The sequence below is a fragment of the Pezoporus flaviventris genome, unplaced genomic scaffold, assembly GCF_033815535.1.
Source record: "Pezoporus flaviventris isolate CSIRO_AGI_PZ_B2104156 unplaced genomic scaffold, CSIRO_AGI_Pfla_v1 ptg000036l, whole genome shotgun sequence".
Lineage (NCBI taxonomy): Eukaryota > Metazoa > Chordata > Aves > Psittaciformes > Psittacidae > Pezoporus > Pezoporus flaviventris.
The window spans coordinates 12629441-12649192 of record NW_026892584.1 but is presented as its reverse complement, the minus strand read 5'-3'; the positions used below and the strand labels follow the sequence as shown (position 1 = coordinate 12649192).

The window sequence follows — 19752 nt, the reverse complement described above, 5'->3', positions numbered from 1 at the left end:
TTAGCCATGAAAACATGATCCACTACACATCACATGGGTGGAGGGAAGATGCCCCACAGGAGTACACAAGTTAGTTAGCCAATGGCAAGAGAACTAGAACACCATTACTTTTCCTTTAAAACGTATAATCAGTGATTTCATGACTAGGAAAATATTCAGGCTTTTTAGGGATCCAGCTACTTTCTGTACCTTGCTGACTTACTGCTGTAGTTAATTCCTCCACCTGACTGCACACTGTGCTAATTACTAGTTCCATTTATCCTTTGTAAAGTTACTTGTCTTCATACCTGGGAAGGCAGGTAAATATTGTAAATGAGTATTTATAATATTCATGTTGTCATTTGCAAAAATCACTCAATAACTTAATTCTCTGCTAAAAGCACCAGGAGAAACCATCAGAACAGTAACCTTAGTTTTACAAACATGTATGCCAAAGATACAGCATTGACTCTGCCAAAGTATTTCATACTCCTTGGCACTAAGCCAGCCAACTGCACAGGGATGATCTTAGGAACAGAGGGGTTCAGGTTTTGTTCTGCTAAGCTTAGCTGTCTGCTACTTCTACAGGAGGGAGAAAAGGAGAAAGTGCATTTTTTCCTGAAAGCAATTGCTTTGCCCTGTTCCCTCTCTCCCATCTCCTTCAAGAAGCCACCAGCACTGTTTCCCTTTCCTGCCCTGCCCACCGCCATAAGGAGAGGCAGATAAGCTTAATAGCTACTGCCAAGGTGAGAACATGAAATCTGAACACAAACCTGGGACCTTACTCACATCAAAGTTTTAAGCACTTGTCTGGGTTTAGCAGTAGCAGTCATTTTTCTCCTTAGTAGCTGGTGCAGCTCTGTGTTTTTGACTTTCAGCCTGGGAACAGCACTGATAACACTGATGTTTTTAGTTACTGCTCAAATGTTTAGTCTGACCAAGGACCTTGCGAATCTCATGCTCTGCCAGGGAGGAGGGGAAGCCAGGAGGAAGCAGAGACAGGACACCTGACCCAAACTAGCCAAAGAGGTATTCCATAACACAGCACGTCATGCCCACTATATAAACTGGGGGCAGTTACCTGGAAGGGCTGGCTCACTGCTCTGTCGGGCTGGGTATCGGTCAGCAGGTGGTGAGCAGTTGTATTCTCTTCCCTTGTTATTTCCTTTATCATTATTATCATTGGTGGTAGCAGTAGTGATCTGTGTTATACCTAAATATAACCTTAGTTACTAAACTGTTCTTATCTCAACCTGTGGGAGTTACATTCTTTCGATTCTCCTCTCCATCCCTCCGGGAGCTGAGGGAGGAGGGAGTGGGGGGGGCGAGTGAGCTGTGTGCCTGAGTGGGCTTAAACCACAAAAGCACTCTACATTACAGAGAATAGGAAAGTCTTCATTCCAGAGATGATGAATTTTCTCCCTGAAACTTTATTTATGTATTTTTTAAACTCTCTTATTAAAACAACTGAAAAAAATCTGGTTCAGTTAAAACTTAAAAGCTTATTGCCTGTTTCCTCTTGTAGCAAAGGCAGTAATCACAAATCCTAAAATGAATACTAAAGATATAATTTAACCCGCAGTGCTTCAAAGTAATTAGTAAGCTTCTAAACCAGTCTTTCAAGGGATGAGCTCAGCCAGTCTCCTGCATGCAACTGCATCCTTGCAGCAACCACAATTTTAGGGTTGATGTGAATGAAGAACGGAGGAATTAGATGGAATTTAAAATCCTGGCTCACTGTTTGACACTGAAAATCCACCTAAAACAAAAACACTTAGATTTTAACAGTTCTGAGTTAAAAAGCAGAAGTGGTACGTAAGGCCTGATATAACAGCCAGCCATTTAGTGCTAAAGGCATCATTGAATAAAACATTTCTAAAGGCATTTTTAAATAAAACACTTTCCAATGTTCATTCCAGCTAATGATACCAGCAAGCTAGCCAGACTCAAAAAAGACAAATTGATTTTAAGTTGCATTTACAGTTGCAACACACAAGACAATGTATTTGCAAAGAGGGGTGCTTGCCATTTATGCAGAACCAGTTTGCATTAGTTATTCCAAACACCTCTCCCTGGTTCACCACTAAGGCCAACTCAAAAAAAACAAAGGTACTTTGGCTTTCACTTCTCCAGATTTAATACGTGGTTTTAATGAGAGAAAAAAAGTTAAAAAAATTTGTTTTTTAGAAGGAACAGAGGTTTTTCACATTAGGACATGAAATAGCAGAGCAAAAATAACATGACTGCTTGTTTTACACAAAAGCTCAGGAACTGAAACAGCACCTATATACAAGGGGGAAATCAGCCCAGAGGTAGCTGTATGAACAGAGCTGAGCTTTGTGACCCTACTGCAATATCACTGTAGTAACTCTAGGGACTAGGGAACCAGCTTTACAAATGATATAAATTACTCTCTCCTTCACTCTCACAGTATGGTCACACAACACCCCCAGGCATCTCTTCCTTAACTTCCACAGCACAAGAATGCTGATGCTGCTACTGCTGCGCTTTTATCTACTCATGATATACAAACATGTCTGCTCAACACCATTTGCGTTGTTCAGCCCCTAAAAGAAGCAAAGGAAAACACAAAAGGGTTGCAAGCATGGTTATATAATATTAAATAGTCAAATTATCTATGGCAGCTTAATTTTTCTGTCCCGCATGAGTTCACCTAAAAAAAACAGAGAAGAAACATTAAAGATTAGGTGAAAATGGATATACACAGTCCTAAATAACTTCCTACATTGGACTGCTATTTTTAGTTACAGTCCTGTCCTCCACAACTGCAAGCAAAGACAGCACAGGGCAGGGAAATGCTCTCTGCTGGTGCACTTGAAGAAAACTCACTGAAAATAATAAAAGGTGTATGTATGCCACTCCTAAATGCAGATCGTAAGCAAGAACAGAAAAGTACTGTTTAGTGAAAACTGGCAATGTCTGCAAGTGTTTTTTGTTGTTTTTTTTTAGTTACTTCAAAGCTTGAAAATGCATGCAGTAAACACAAGAAAGCAAAATTCAATCTTACCTTTTTGAGTAGGATGAGCAGCAGAGGTAACCATAACCTACTGACATTACATACTGGAGGAAAATAGTGAAACACCATAATCTTCTGACTTCTATTCCATATGTAGTGACCTTTGAGGAAGGTGAGGTATATCGCTCAGGTAATCCCTGCTGCAGCCTTACACGCAACAGGAACTTCACAGAAAAAGATGTCAGAGCTGGAACACCAGATAGCCCTGCTCCAGAAACTTGTGACTGGATTTGAAGAAAAATGCAACAATCCAGCAAGCCTTACAGCAAATCACACAAACCCCACATGGCATGCAATCTAGAAACTGGAGGGTCTGCGCCCTTCTGCCATTAAGTGGACGTCTGCTGCAACTAGTAAACGAAGTCAGGAGAGTTAGGAAGTCTCTAGAAAGTCAATATACTCTTTATATACACTGAACATGAAATATGGTAATTATGTGCCACATGAAGTTAATTCAAAAGTGCTGCTCTGCTTTGCTCTCAGCAGCTGAGTGGAGAATTGGTTCTAATGTGTTGGAAGTCAGAGTAAGAGCCTATTTCATTAAGAGCTTGTAATAAACATTGATTTTGTTTCTATGAAAATGCCATACAGGTTTTCTACAGTATTTTTGAAATACATTTTTAAGTTACATTGTAACCAAATAAGCATCAAAATGTATTCAGAAAAGGTAACTGATATAAGTAGGAATGTAAAATTTCTAATTGTTTTCAATTTTGAGTCTTAGATTTCATTCCTCCACCTTTTTGCAAAATAACATTTTTAAGGCACATTTCAGCTTGTAAGCTCAAATGCTAACAAGATAAGTGGTTTTATTTATTTTGCAACTTTCTGAATAAGCGGTGTTCATCAAATTCTATTTCAATTATTTTTCATATAAAAGATATTATTTTTCCAAAGAGAAGATAACAATTTCCACACACAGAGTATCAAAGGTTTTTTCTGGTAGACTGCAAAACACCAATTCAGGCTTAGTTAATTTGCACTTACTACATAAAAAAGAGATCACTGAGGGAGTAGTATTTTCAGAAAATAGCAACATACGACCTCGTCAAGCTGCAGAGACAGAATCCATCTGCTTTTTTGCTGCCATTTGTTTAACTGAAGTAAACAGCTGCAATGTGTATTAATCAAAATAGTAAACGTCAAAAGACATGTCCCAAATTTAGGAGAGTCTGTAATTACAGTTCCTATGAACATCCATTAACTTTGCAATCTCCACAGTGAAGTATGCAAAAAATACCATCCCACCATCCCCACTCATAAAAATAATTACCACTAGTAGCTCTTAGTAGAAATAGAAATTTTCACCCAAGCACATAAACAACACTAAGTTTTTACAACTTGTTCAGCAATACTTTATAACTAAGAAGTTGTTAAAGAAGCTGTTTTCCTATTGTCATCCTTCAGTCTACCCCACCTCTACTCTTTACTCCCAACCTTCTTACCTGCAAGCTACAGTTGATTCTGGAGTTTGGCACCTACCTATGATAGCAAAAAAGAATCACAAAACAAGGTACTGAAGCAATTTTCCTTAAAGAAGTAGCATCTCACAATGAGACAAGCTAAACAATTTATTTTCCACAATTCTCTTTCAAAACTGTTTCTGATTACAAGGACTCTATGACAGCTCCAGTTTTCAAGACAGATACACTTACCACAAGATACATCATTCCTGAGATAAGATGCAATACTGTTGTCCTGGAGATGGTCCATGCAAGTAGTCTCTTTTTCTGTCTCAATAAGATACTTGGTTGTATACAGATACAAGAAACACTTTGCTACCCATTAAAATCATGTGTGTGATAACTGATAAAAACACTAGCTTCATATTGAAGTCAGCTGCAACAAAATCAGCTATTTCTTTTTCTCAGTGAATGCAATAAAATTTCTGCAGAAAAATGCATTTATCTTAATGCTGCGTAAGTCTAACCCAAAACAGTAAAACATGGGGAAACACAAGAGCAAAGGTCAGTTGGAAGATGGCTCTGCTTGGCATCAGGTAGCTAAAAGACACCTTTACATTCACAGCACTGAAATCTTACCCTAATATACAGAAACTTTTATTGCAACTGAACAAGATTATAGAGCACAGCTTTTTTGTTTTGTTTTGTTTTCTTAAATATCTTAGAAAACTGAATGATTAAATATTCTGTTGAAATAAACACACTTCATTTTCACTGCTTCCTATGCTAGATGTAAACTGTTTTAATATGAACACTAGATAATTCTCCCCACCCATACCCTCAATTTTTTAAGTGCAATATCTTTGGTCTTGCCCTGTCATGTACCTGGCAGTACATTTAAAAAGTACTTGCTTCTATGGGAGAACACACATACTTTTTTTTGCTTTACAGAAAAATGTTTCTTTGCATTGTAAACCAGTGCTTTCTACTCTTTTTGAACTGAGGGAATGAAAGCCAACTGCCATGGTCCTTACAGAAGTCGTATTCCTGCTCTCCTACCCATCTTCTGCCCTTTGCTCAGTCTTCCTCACTTGTCTGAGGAAAAGCCATAAAAACAGATGCTCTGCAGAACCTACTTTCACACCAGCATCTCTGTCCCATGTCATTTCTTACATGCAAGTGAGGTGCAAATTTCAAAAGAAACATTTCTTCATGATGGCTCGCTGGTGAGGTCAACATCACTGACCTCAAGCACCTATATATTATGGTTGGCTCAAAATCACAACGTACTTCTCATCTGATTTTTCATGATACAGCAAGGATGAGTATGATCTTTTTGACACACAGGTATTCACTCTATAAGGATGGAAACAACACTTCTTTCTAACATAGCTGTACTCACAAACAAACAAGAATCTTCAACATCAAAGAGAATCATCACAGAATATATAAAAGTCATGAAAACTGTGATAAATTACACGTATCATTTCTAGAGAGGAAACAAGAAGCTAAAATGAAATATTCTTTTCTTCCTCCATATCCTGTTTGAAAGCTACCTACTAGCTAATATAAAAATGGATGCTATTTCAGATCACAAGCCATTCCATTCCTTACAGACATTTCCTGAGGCATTCTGGTTCAGTAGTGCCACTGAAAGTACAAAAAGCAGTGTAATAGAATGTAATTCTTGTGCTATTCTAGATACCATTGCCAGAGTGACTTTAAAATGCTTTTGAAAAAACTAAAAAACGCAAGTTAATTGAACACAAGAATTCATGTAGCAAATTATCTTCCTATTAATGGTATGGAAGAAAGAAGCCTGATTAGTAAACCCTGCTGGATATTTGCAATGTGAGAGGTTGAGAGATGCCAGAACTAAATCAGAGAGGTGAAGATCAATAGTTCTTTAATCAATGGTGGATTACAGTGGGATTTATTCTGCTGAAAACAGCAGGGGCAGATAAATTGCCCACTGAGATTAATTACTGGGAAGGGTGGATGCAAACAGAGGAGTGCAGTTATCTTTGTGACAACTGTGAGTGTCAAGAAGAACATCAGTGGGAATACAGAGCTACTGCCTGAGTCTCTGCTGGTGACCAACGACATCCTCATCAAATTCCCAGCACCCCTTAGATCCTTAGAAGAAACTGCCTTGAAGCCTGTGCATTTCTACAAACATAAATATTGTAAACCAAAAAGCAGGAACACAATTTTTTGCTTTGTTTTTAAACTGATGTGTTGTTACAGCCTTTGGGTTCATAAAAATTCTGTATTATGGAGACAAAGGCATCAATGTGTACAGCTGAAGAATGACGGCTTCATGTACACAGATGCTGATCACAGTCACAGTACCTACTTAAGCCAAGGACCGTCAAAGTAGCTCTAGGGTGCTGTATACTGGGTCTATCCATGTAATTCAGCATTACCATCATAGCCTTTGGTGCTAAACGTTACAGTTCCCGTATTGCCCACTAATGCATCATGCGCTAGCCTAAACAGTGTAAATGGAGACACTAAGCAGGTTAAACAGAAGAAAGAAATCACAGAGCATCTCTTGTAACAAAACTGATTTAGAAACAAGTCATAAATAAAAATTACTGTGACTTTGAAGTACATAAGGAATTAACTAACATGAAAAAAACAAAAAGAGCTAACAGCTTCATTTGTCAGTGCTTGATTTTCTACCAGCTAACTAGTTTCCTCCTCAACATTTAACACTGACTTACCTTATCAGAAGACAGCAGAGGGTCCAGCAGATATTAAATTTGCTGGACATAATTTGATGGACTTATTTGTTCACTTACTTTGGTTATTACCCGCAATTGTTTGACAGGTCTGTTTCTTAAACTATAATCAGATGGCAACAACTAGTCCATTTTATTTCTTGTAGAAAACATTTTGGAAAATACTTTCAACTCAGATGCCATCCCAGCTGTTGGTTTTAATGACTGAATTCAGAAACTTTGAAAAAAAAATGTCTGTTTTGGTTTGGTTTGCCTTTCATTTTATAAGATACCAATAATCACGTCTGTGTGGCAAATCATAAAAGGTTCTTTATTGGGAAAAATGCAAGTTTAATACAGATGCAATATAAATTACAAAAAATGTTTTAAAAATTACCTCTCCAGGCTATCCAAATTAATTGATGTGGAGTCTCAGTAAAGCAAATAAAGTCTTTCCCAGATCATCTCTTATTTTAAAGCAGGTCATAAAAATAGTCCAGGCCTTGTCCCATTTCCCAGATGGATATTCCAGTGCCCAATTCCTTTGCAAGTTCTAAGCGCAACTGGATGGACTAAGACAAAGACACATAAAGCAATTACCTTTTAGTCAGAGACATTAGACACTGTGCTGCCATCTCTTCATGCCATAAAAAACATCTATCCTAGATAGATAACCTAGTCGGTATTTCAAATACTCTCTGGTTAGCAAGCAATCATTCAGTAAGAGGCAGTTAACTGCACCAGTCAATTCAATGACCTAATAAAAGATAACCAACTAAACAGACAAAATGCCACAGAAATAAATCAGATTTATGAACTATGCAATGCACTATTCTAATTTAAGCTATCATTTCACAAGGTACAGAAATTCTAACTCTTCCCAGAAAGGTCTCAGGGGTAAAATAAAACTTTATCACTGAAAACAATTAGAACAACTTGTCAAATACCATCAAGATCTCTTACCTACCCTTGCCTTCACCCATGACCTAGTCATCATTTTCACTAACACAACTCTATTTTAAAGAGATTCTCGGAGATTAATATCTATAAGTATCCCTATTTGAGCTCCAGCCATTTAGTTTAGCCACTGGTTTCCAAGGGAAGCAATACCACAACTCATGTTCTGCACTTCCTCCAGTTCATATACAAGAAAAATATTTTTCCATCTTTTACTTTCACGTTTCCTTACTTTGAAGTGCAACACTTCAATGTTTAAACTGATCTTGCCAGGGATATGTTTAAAACTCATTTCCACAGAAAACAGAACAAAGTATCAAGGCATCATCAACAGAGCCATTGAGCCTGGTGTTCATGACTACTTTTAACTAATCCTGAACAAAGCAATTCTGAGCAACCTGCCAGTGATTATAACATTAAAAAGGGCAAGAAACACACTTGTCCTGGGCAATAAAACTAAGTGTTCCCTGATCATCTTGCTTGTTATTACATAAACAATTCTTTGATTTGTCCCAGCATACAAATCTCAAAATATTTCATTACAAGCTACTGAAATCAGAAAGAAAACCAGTTTCCATAAATTCACCAGCCTCCACAGTTGAGTATCTGCTAGAGAAGAAGCAGTGAAAAAAATGTATAGGAATGAGTGGTTCTTAACCTGGTTCACACTGACAATAGCAGACTGAAATCTTTCCACAAGGCCAAAAAGCATGTAGCACAACAACATGCAGCACTATCTCTTCTCTCTGACAGGTTCACAATAAAATTTTCTAACACTGTAAGACAGCTCCTACTAGCAAGAACATAGTTAAATATGGTAATTAATATCCCATATGTGCTAGTACTTCCACCAATATTAGATTAATGAAGGGAAATATCCTTGTACTAGATAATAATCCTGTTCAGAAAAACAGAGTTTTGGACCATTTCACACTAGTTTAGCCATACAAAATGTGTCTGTTCTCTGTAAATATGATATACTTTCACTACAGAAGCACTTCCCTTCCAGCATTAAAAGCCAGCAGAGACTTAACATACTGCCTTAGCTTATTTGAGAAAATTTAAAGATCTCTTCTAGGAACTAAGTCTGTAAGTGACCAATTTATCCTGTATTGTGGTATATTGTAGATATTGGATAGACAGAAATGATACGTCCTGCCAAAGGACTTTAGTAAGGCCAAATGCTTAAGTTTTCAAAACACTAAAATACATTCCAAAGAATCACGGTGATGCAGGCTGACAGGAAGAATTAGGACTTGTCCTGGGTTCTGCAGTAGCAGTCATTTTTCTCTTAGTAGCTGGTGCAGTGCTGTGCTTTTGACTTTCATCCTGGGAACAACGCTGATAACACTGATATTTTTAGTTGCTGCTCAGTTATGTTTACTCTGACCAAGGACTTTCTGAGTCTCATGCTCTGCCAGGGAGGAGGAGAAGCCGGGAGGAAGCAGAGACAGGACACCTGACCCAAACTAGCCAAAGAGGTATTCCATACCACAGCACGTCATGCCCAGGATGTAAAACTGGGGGCAGTTACCTGGAAGGGCTAGGTCACTGCTCGGTCGGGCTGGGTATCGGTCAGTGGCTGGTGAGTGGTTGTATTCTCTTCCCTTGTTATTGCCCTTATCATGGTTCTTATTGGTGGTTGCAGCAGTAGTCGTTTTGTGTTATACCTTAGTTACTGGTCTGTTCTCATCTCAACCTGTGGGAATTACATTCTTTCAATTCCCCTCCCCATCCCTCTGGCAGTGGGGGGAGGAAGGTGGAGGAGGAGTGAGAGAGCGGCTGCGTGGTTCTCAGTTGCTAGCTGGGCTTAAACCACAACTGGACTCCATTACAGAGGAAGGCAAAAGTTCCCCAGTCTTCGATCCAACATGATCAGAAGGAGAATTTCTTCAGTCTCTTGTCTGACAATGAGTATGTCTGTTAGCACTTGAACTGTGCACTTGAACAGATGCACTTGAACAGCACTAGTTTGTCCTGCTGTGTCTTTTCTCTAGACATGGCTTATCTTTAAAGACCCCAAACCCCCACTATGTGTGAGATGATAGAAAAAAAGAAAATCTTCTTGTACAGGCAGCTGAATCTTTGAATCACAACAACTACATGAGGGTAAACTTCTTTCACAGAAGTTCAACATTTTCTGGAATTTCTCAATAATGCAACAAGTCAAGTAAACATTTCTTTCTTCTTAGAGCCCTCTAACATGAAAAAGTGGCACTTACTTTCAGTGTTGGGTAGAAGACAGCATGTTTTCCTCCTTTATTCCTGAAAAACAGGAAAACTTTGATTGATTCCTGCAGGATTTTCACCTGAGGTTAGAATTCAAAACCAGCTTTATTCCTTTCCTCTAAGAGGCAACACAGATGGAGCTGAAGAAATCTGCCAATTTTATTTTGCAGAAGTTACTGCTACTGAAAATAAGATATGCTAGTATGCTCAGCATATGAGCATGAATATGCCCATATCAAAGATAGAGATTACTTGCCATTTAGTAGCTCATCTCTTTGAGATTTCTTACCCAGTGCTCATTTTGCTCTAGAAGCTGAGGCACTCTGTCTCTGAAATCATTGTTTCCATTAACCTCTATCTACTGAGGGCAGGGTAGGCCCAAAATCTTCTTTACTTCCCTTCCTTTTCTACTGTAGATATGAACTTCTACTCCTGCCATTTTTCTACTCTAGATACAAACATATCACAGCACATAAAGCCAAAGTGATGGACAGATAGTAAGACAGTTGTGCCTATTAAATGTGTATCTGAAAAAAATGAAGATATTTGGTTGTCAGATGTGAGAATGTACACAACATATTTAAAGGTCAAGTATGCAACTGTGCCACTGTGCTGCAAGTATCAGTTACAGGAGTATTTGTCAGAAAGGTCATCCTGAGAAAATCATCCTATTTAAATGGGCTTTGAGAATTCTAGGAGCTGGAAAGTTAGAAGTTCAAAGCATGACTGTATTGAGTCAAAGATCTGCTAGAGGAGTCTTTGGATAGCAACTGCATGATGCCACACTTAAAACAAGAAAAATCTCTGGTTATCTAAAGAACTCCTTAAAAGGCTTAAGGCCTTTCAAAACATCAAAAGAACAGAGCACAGTTTCCTAATAACTAACACAAAGTTTAGGAAGAAATCAGGTAAGATTAAGACGAACGTCCCAAACTTCTTTGGGCATAACACTTTATCCAAGAACTGGTCACAACAACATACAACATAGGCAGAGTCAGACAAGTTAATTGTCTACCCCATACTATTGGCCTTTAAGGAGGGCAACTCTTAAAAGAGGTGAAAAGGCTGATACTGAAAATAGAGGATGCAAGAAGAGATCTCACAACAGAGATGGTTTGATACTAGATATAAGCAAACACACTGCAATACCTTGTTGCTACTGGGATTCTTAGAGAAGTGGTAGATATCCCACTCCTAGAAACATTCCAGGTCAGGTTGGATGGGGCTCTGAACAACCTGCTGTAGTTGAAGATGTCCCTGCTTGTTGCAGGGGGGGGTTGGACCTTTAATGATCCCTTCCAACCCAAACTATTCTGTCACTGTGTGATTATAAAACTGTCAGACAGTGAAAGACAGTTGCGTCTAATAAATGTGCATCTAAAAAGGATGAAGACATTTGGTTGTCAGAACTGTGGAAGATTTTCCCCAATTCCCAAATTACTATCTTTCAGGTTAAATTAAATGCTGGCAGTATAAAATATACAGACAGGGGAAGCTATATTGGGCACAAATACCAAGACTGGATTTTAAATCCCTAATAATGAGGAGGATGAGTTACAAGTGATCTTACAGCACCACTTAACCAGTTAAGATCAGAGGAAATGAAGAGTACATAGACAGACCAAGTAGGAATTGCTCCTAAATTTGAGCAATTCAGTGACTCTGGCCTCTTCAGGAACCTGCTTAGTAAGGTTCCATGGGATATAGCCCTAGAAGGCAGGGCGGCTCAAGACTGTTGGCTGATATTCAAAGATCACCTGCTACAAGCACAGGAGTGTTGTACCTCAACTAGAATGAAGTGCAGCAGGAGGGACAGGAGACCTCCTTGGATGGATAAGGAGATGCTGAGAAAACTTCGAAGAAAAAAAGAGGCTTATAAAAGGTGGAAGCAAGGACAGGCTGCCTGGGAAGAGTACAGGGATGCTGTCTGGAAAGCTAGGGACCAGGTTAGGAAAGCTAAGGCTCAGTTAGAATTAGAACTTGGCTAGGAATGTGAAAGATAACAGGAAAAGATTCTATAATTACATTGCAAATAAAAGACAGACTAGGGATGACGCGGGCATTCTCCGGATGCTATCAGGAGAACTGGCTACCCTGGATTTGGAGAAGGCTGAGGTTCTGAATGACTTCTTTGCCTCAAGACTTCACTGGCAAAGGCTCTGACCACCCAGGTCTTGGAAGGAAGACACAGGGACTGTGAGAATGAAGACCTTGGGCCCACTGTAGGAGAGGATCTGTTTCGAGACCATCTCAATAACCTGAACGTGCACAGGTCCATGGGACCTGATGAGATCCAACCGTGGGTCCTGAAGGAGCTGGCAAATGAAGTTGCTAAGCCACTGGCCATCATATTTGAGAAATCATGGCAGTCAGGTGAAGTTCCCGATGACTGGAGAAAGGGAAATATAACCCCCATTTTCAAGAAGGGGAAAATGGATGACCTGGGGAATTACAGACCAGTCAGCCTCACCTCTGTGCCTGGCAAAATTTTTGAGCAGATTCTCCTGGAAGGCATGCTAAGGCACATGAAAAACAACAAGGTGCTTGGTGACAGCCAGCATGGCTTCACTAAGGGGAAATCCTGCCTGACCAATTTGGTGGCCTTCTATGATGGGGCTACAGAACTGATGGACAGGGGTAGAGCAGTTGATGTTATCTACTTGGACTTGTGCAAAGCATTCGACACTGTCCCACACGACATCCTTGTCTCTAAATTGGAGAGACATCAATTTGATGGATGGACCACTCGGTGGATAAAGACCTGGCTGGATGGCTGCACACAAAAAGTTATGGTCAGTGGCTCAATGTCCGGCTGGAGACCAGTAACAAGTGGTGTCCCTCAGGGATTGGTGTTGGGACTGGTCTTGTTCAACATCTTTGTTGCTGACATGGACAGTGGGATTGAGTGCGCCCTCAGCAAGTTTGCCGATGACACCAAGCTGTGTGGTTCGGTTGATACGCTGGAGGGAAGGAATGCTATTGAGAGGGACCTTGACACACTTGTGAGGTGGGCTGATGCCAACCTTATGAAGTTTAACCATGCCAAGTGCAAGGTCCTACACCTGGGTTGGAGCAATCCCAGGCACAGCTACAGGCTGGGCAGAGAAGAGATTCAGAGCAGCCCTGCACAGAAGGACTTGGGGGTGTTGGTGGATAACAAAATGAACATGAGCAGGCAGTGTGCGCTCACAGCCCAGAAAGCCAACCATATCCTGGGCTGCATCAAAAGGAGCATGACCAGCAGGTCGAAGGAGGTGATCCTGCCCCTCTACTCTGCTCTCGTGAGACCTCACTTGGAGTACTGTGTGCAGTTCTGGTGTCCTCAACATAAAAAGGACATGGAACTGTTGGAACAAGTCCAGAGGAGGGCCACAAGGATGATCAGGGGACTGGAGCACCTCCTGTATGAAGACAGGCTGAGAAAGTTGGAGCTGTTCAGCCTGGAGAAGAGAAGGCTGCGTGGAGACCTCATAGCAGCCTTCCAGCATCTGAAGGGGGCTTATAACGATGCTGGGGAGAGACTCTTCATTAGGGACTGTAGTGATAGGACAAGGGGTAACGGGTTAAAACTTAAACAGGGGAAGTTTAGATTGGATATAAGGAAGAAGTTCTTTACTGTGAGGGTGGTGAGGCACTGGAATGGGTTGCCCAGGGAAGTTGTGAATGCTCCATCCCTGGTGGTGTTCAAGGCCAGGTTGGACAGAGCCTTAGGTGACATTGTTTAGTGTGAGGTGTCCATGTCCATGGCAGGGGGGTTGGAACTAGATGATCCTAAGGTCCTTTCCAACCCTAGCTATTCTATGATTCTATGACTCTAAAATCTTTCAACTTACTTACATAAATGCATACTTATCTGTAATGTACACTGAGACAAGCATCAGAGACAAGAGATTTCTGTAACTCTTGGTAATGGTCTCTCCCTGCTATATAAAAATAATCAGCTGTGCTTTTCTGAAAGATTCACGTTTTGATTTCTTAGCAACGATTTTCATGTATGATACTTGTCCAGTGAAACGTATTTCAGGCCTGACTGCCATCCCCATCCAATGTAACTGAACCTTTGCAAACTAAAGTGGCAACTGAAGAGTTCCCTTAAATAACCCTCCCGTGCAGCCAACTGAACCACTGCAGACATGCTGAGCCACATGGCTGCCTGCCAAGCATAGCACAGCAACTGAAGTTGAGAGTGATTTTCAGACCCAGTGTGCTTTATACATCAAAATTCCTCCATGATGTCCAAAACCAAGAATCTCTAAAGACTAGCTTTCAAAGGCAAACAACGTAGTACTACCGACAAGCTGTCCACTTCCCACATGTTCAGTTGCAAGGAGATGTTTAGGAAATGTGTTTCAGAAATGAATCCGAGAAATATGCCAGTCATACAGAGCCCTCATGTTTACTATTTTGAGAGCACGTTTTCATTTGGTGGTCACTGTGTCTCCAACTGGACAGTGCATTGAAGACCAATAAAACAAACCTTATAATTTACTCCTCTTCAGTTAACTCAAAAAACTTTGGAATTGCTTGGCACAAAGTGATTTTTCAAGAGGATACCAAAGAATTAAATATGAAGGAATACAGATCCCAGTCCTTTCATACAAACACAGAAAAGAAACTAAAACACCACTGACAAGCAGGTAATCTATTTTTTTTTCCCTGAGAAATGATGAAATGAGTGTTGCTCAGAAGGCAGGAGAAGATTATAGACTGAGAGAAACCTTGAAAACTAAAATAAGAATATAGAAGTAGGACATCTTAGGTTTGGTGGTTTTTTTTTTGTGTATGTTTATTTTTTCATTTTTAAAAATATTTAAACCAAAAGGTATATTGAGAATAATTCTTTTATTTTTTCTTAAAGCACCCTAAAATGTGTTCTACTCCTGTTTTCAGTGGTGTGTCTTCACATTACCCATGCACTGAGAAATATGAAAGTTTTGTAGAAGTAGTAGGATTACCTTATTTTTGTATATTTGCATAAGAAAATTGGAAATTACCAGAGGCTAAGAGGTTGCTGGGTTTTTTTTTAAATATTTTTTAAATGGAAACCTCCTAGTATCAGGAATCCTCTTGTCATTTCATGATGAAAAAGGGAGGACAAAAATTAATTTTCTTTTCCTTCGTGACCTCAGCACTTTTAAAACTTTATCGGGAAGTCACTTGATAGCATTTGCATTATACTTCTCTACAGTCCATTCCATTTAGTTGAAGTCTGTTGCTTGACCAATCTTACCACTAGCACTTGTAAAACCAGGCTCCTGTATCACAGATTTTTCTCAAAACTATTTTTGTCTAGTTTTGGTAATCACCCAACAGCTCACAATAGTAATTTCAGAGCCTCTGATTAACTGACACTCAGCAGATAACTTTGATGGATAATTTCTAAAGATATGACTCAGACTTCTCTTCTAAAGGCTGCTTTAGCTTATGTTATTTCATTAATTCTTTTCTGATATACTTCTCTAGCCTGAAGCACTATTTTCTGCTGTAGTTCAGTGTTAATGTACAGATTAAAAACATCAGAATTTCTATTTGCTGAATTTAGCTGCACATTATAATTACTTTACTGTGTACTGGGCCATGCCCAAAAATATTTGCAGAATAGTAAGTTAATAAATGTAACTCACTTTTTGTATTCAAAGTAGTGTTCAGCAATTTGTTCATCCCAGACAATTTTTGGTTTGTGCTCCTTCAAGGTTTCAATGTACCTACAAATTAAAAACACAGATATGACATTAACTTTTCTGAAAAGTAGTTACGAAATTACACTGCAGAAATTTCTGGCAAACAAACAAAAAACCCCAGTTTTACTATGTTCAGATGTTGGATACTGCATCAAAAGTATCTTCTTGCTGACAACTTCCTCAGTCACTCTATACAATTTGCCATGTTCATATTTGTAGGTTGATGTGCTTTTTTAAAAAAAGGAATGAATTAATTGATGTCCATCAACCGACAAATCTATAAAGGCACACGAAAGCAGTGCTTCAATATTTCTACAGTCTGATTCCTATATGCCAAAAGCACAGGAACTGTAGTCATCCCTAGGCTGTAACTAATTATGTCCACCAGGGCTAATCAATGCAATTCTTGATCATAAATAACTATAATGTGATCAGAAAAGTTCTTCTATAAAAAGGGCTTAGTTACTCTTCTAAAACAAAAATAAAAAAGCTCATTTTCAAGGAAAAGTTACTGCTAACTTTTACTTAGCAGTAACTAAGCAGTAACCAAGTTATTACTAAGGACTGCATATGAATATTCTCCACCATTAGTTTATTCGCATTACTCTCTTGCAATGACATTTTGAATATGGAATCAACTACTTCATACCTACTTGACACAAAATGAGGACAAAATAATATTTGTACCAAAAAAACTGTACAGGGAACTGCTGTGAAATAGTTAGCATGCTGCAAATTCATGTTCTTGGTTAGCTCACAGTATTGTCTCAGTGTAGAGATAGCGTCTCCTTGTGCTTGCATTTATGACAGCACAATGGAAACCAGCTGCTAGCTGCCTCATGTAAGAAGACCATAAAACAGCAAGCTACTGCCAGTGGTAGAGGTCACACACATGTCACAGGAAGTCTCTATCACATATTCCTCTGTCTCCTCTGCATCTTTTTAATGTGCATCTTTGGCCACCAAGAAGGCTGAACTTAAATCTGCTGACAACTTTCCTGACTAAACATTAGGGGGGTTATCTGGCCACAGGCCAAGCACATTCAGTTTCTTTTTTCCTTGGGGATTGTATCAGGAACTTGAACTCCAAGTCCCACTATCAGTACTTTATCGTGATTATATAAAGCCATCACAGGCAAACACAGTGATCATAAGTTACTAATAATTTTTTTATTATTTTTGCAAAAATATCAAAACCATCATTTCCACAATACAGAATCATAGAATAAACTAGGTTGGAAAAGACCTTTAAGATCATCAAGTTCAACCATTCCCCAGCATTGCCAAAGCCATAAATGGAAAGGTACTGTCGTATCTTTCAAACACAATGCTGTACATGAATATGTCTCATTCTTGCAGTAATTTCTTTCCTCAGGACAGGATTTGCATGGAAAAATTTGCCTTCAAATTATCTTACTTTTAAATAAGAAATTTCCATCTCCTATGTAAAATGTTTTAACTGATTTACACCAACCACTACCCTGACTCCACCAGTGCTGAAATTCCACCCCACTATATGCTTCAAAAAACAGCAAAAAAGTTCGTATTTCTCAGTTTGAAAAGATTTAGTCTCTCCTTTGGTATTAATCTAAACATAATTATAATATTCAGCATTGCAGGGAATATCTTTTCTCTTCTGCTGTGGCTTGCTCATTCATATATTGGTAAATTGCTGCCTACTGCCAGCAGTTTCAGAAAAGATTTTCATTTTGCATTTAAGTCAAAAGAACCCAAGCCAGGCATGCTATTTAAGTATCTACATGGTAGCAGCTATTGCACTCTTCCTCAATATGCACATGCCCTGGGAGAATGTACCTTTTCAAGTAATGCAGTTAAAACCTTGGGACCTGCCCATCCCTTTTTAAGGTATAAAAAATTTTCAGTTGCCCCACTAGTGAAATATGCAAAGAGACCTAGTTTTGTATATTTAAAATTTAAGGATAGCTTTTAACACCTTTGTCTCATTCCAGAATCGTGACTTCAGTAATGACAGGAGACAACACTCAAGTAGAATACAGGATCAAGATGTTATAAAAATTACCAGCCAAGACATCCTGGCATGCAGTTTTCATAGAAGCACTGAATCAGCTGGGTTGGAAAAGACCTTTAAGATCGTCAAGTCAACTGTTCCCCCAGGACTGACAAGTCCACCAATAAACCATGTCACTGACGGCATCTACATGATTTCTGAACACTTCAAGGGATGGTGATTCCACCATTTCCCTGGGAGGAAGCCTGTTCCAATACCTGATCACCCTGTCTGTGAAGAAATTTTTCCTAATATCCAATCTTAATCTCCCTTGGTGCAGCTTGAGGCTGTTACCTCTTGTCCTATTACTTATTACTTGGGAGAAGAGATGTATGGCTTTAGATGGGAAATCATGTGCTAAAAGTCCCAATACAACTAAAGAGTCTTCAACATACATATGAGCAAGCTTTAAAATTAGAAATGCAACCTGAAGCAATTATAGCCTATTACATATAAGGTATATTATTGTTTTAAAAAGCTGTTCAGGCATGTGCTGCGCTTAATGAAAACCCATCCTGACTGGGCATAGAGAATTTATTTCCCTTTTTCCTTCCTCCTCTAGGCATTTATCACAATGGTATGTAAGACCAATATGAACAAGTTAGTTTAGTCTTCAAATCACATCTATTTTCCATCACACTGAAGCAGACAAGCATGGAATATCAGTATGGCTACGGAACAAGAGATCTAGATTCATTTCCAGGCTCTCAGAGAGGGAAAAAGGATTGGCACAGACTCCCAATGCTGTTTCAGTATGATTATACCAGAAGATGCTATAATGCAATGCCAGAATTTGCTTTGAGCAGGGAAATGATTGCTTACTCTTACCATATTAAGGTAGTTTTCACCATAACGCAGGATAAGAATCATCTCAACACTAAAGATTTTGGCATATGAATTCCCACTAGAGGCTAGAAGTAGTAAATAAAAGCTTGATAAATTGTATTAGATAATAAAGAAACAACTGTCCTGTCAAAATTAAAAATATATAACGTGTAAGTTATGTAACAAGCACATACATACTAAGTGGAAGAGAAGCAGCTTAGTCACAGAAAAGTTATCGTTACAGAATTCTGAAATATGTGAAAGTGCAGCCAGGCTTCTACAAGAATGACTATATCTGAAGGAGAATTCAATATATGCATTGTTGAGAAGCTAATAGATGATTCTTTCTGCAGTCAGGTTCAAGCCACCACACTGACATTACTGCAGCTTAATGTATATCTTTCACAGAAGAAACACAGGTCCTAGTAAATTTTTATAAGGCAATGTATTATGTAATGGCAGTGATATTAGTCCTTCCTAGACCATATAGCATAAAGGCTTAAATTCTGTTCCAGCTCACTCAACAATCTGGCCTCCTGCAGAATCAGAGACAAGACACAGTTTCTCTGTTTAAAACTACTTCTCAAGATGATGAAAAGTAATGCTTGTTTACCCCTACCGGCTTAAGAATCAGCAGGTTCATCCTCATAAAACAAAAAACGGACCAAACCAAAAAAAAACAACAAAAAAATCTTTGAAAGTAAAACTGCTAGTTTTTAAGGGTACATTTTCTGAAATGCTTAATTAATCTTCAGCTGAGGTTGAAGCATTTTCAAATACATTAAGTACAATACTGCGCTCCATTATTGCAAGAATTGACATAAAAGGCTATACATATGAAAAAATGAGGCTGTGTATCTTTGGATGTGAGGCTGAACAAAGTTCAGAT

At 38.9% G+C, this 19752-nt stretch overlaps 1 protein-coding gene across 5 annotated transcripts in view; it reads right to left on the bottom strand.

The window, feature by feature from the left end:
• Positions 1–7448: 7448 nt before the first annotated feature.
• Positions 7449–19752, bottom strand: part of CHID1 (chitinase domain containing 1) — a 127095-nt gene continuing 114791 nt past the window's right edge. For all 5 annotated transcript variants that reach the window (XM_061463171.1, XM_061463172.1, XM_061463173.1 and 2 more), the window contains 3 exons: positions 15953–16033; positions 10322–10364; positions 7449–7714 (listed from right to left, as the gene is read on the bottom strand). In XM_061463171.1, the coding sequence (XP_061319155.1) occupies positions 7616–7714; positions 10322–10364; positions 15953–16033 (223 nt within the window). In that variant the 3' untranslated portion in view covers positions 7449–7615. The remainder of the gene's footprint in view (positions 7715–10321; positions 10365–15952; positions 16034–19752) is intronic.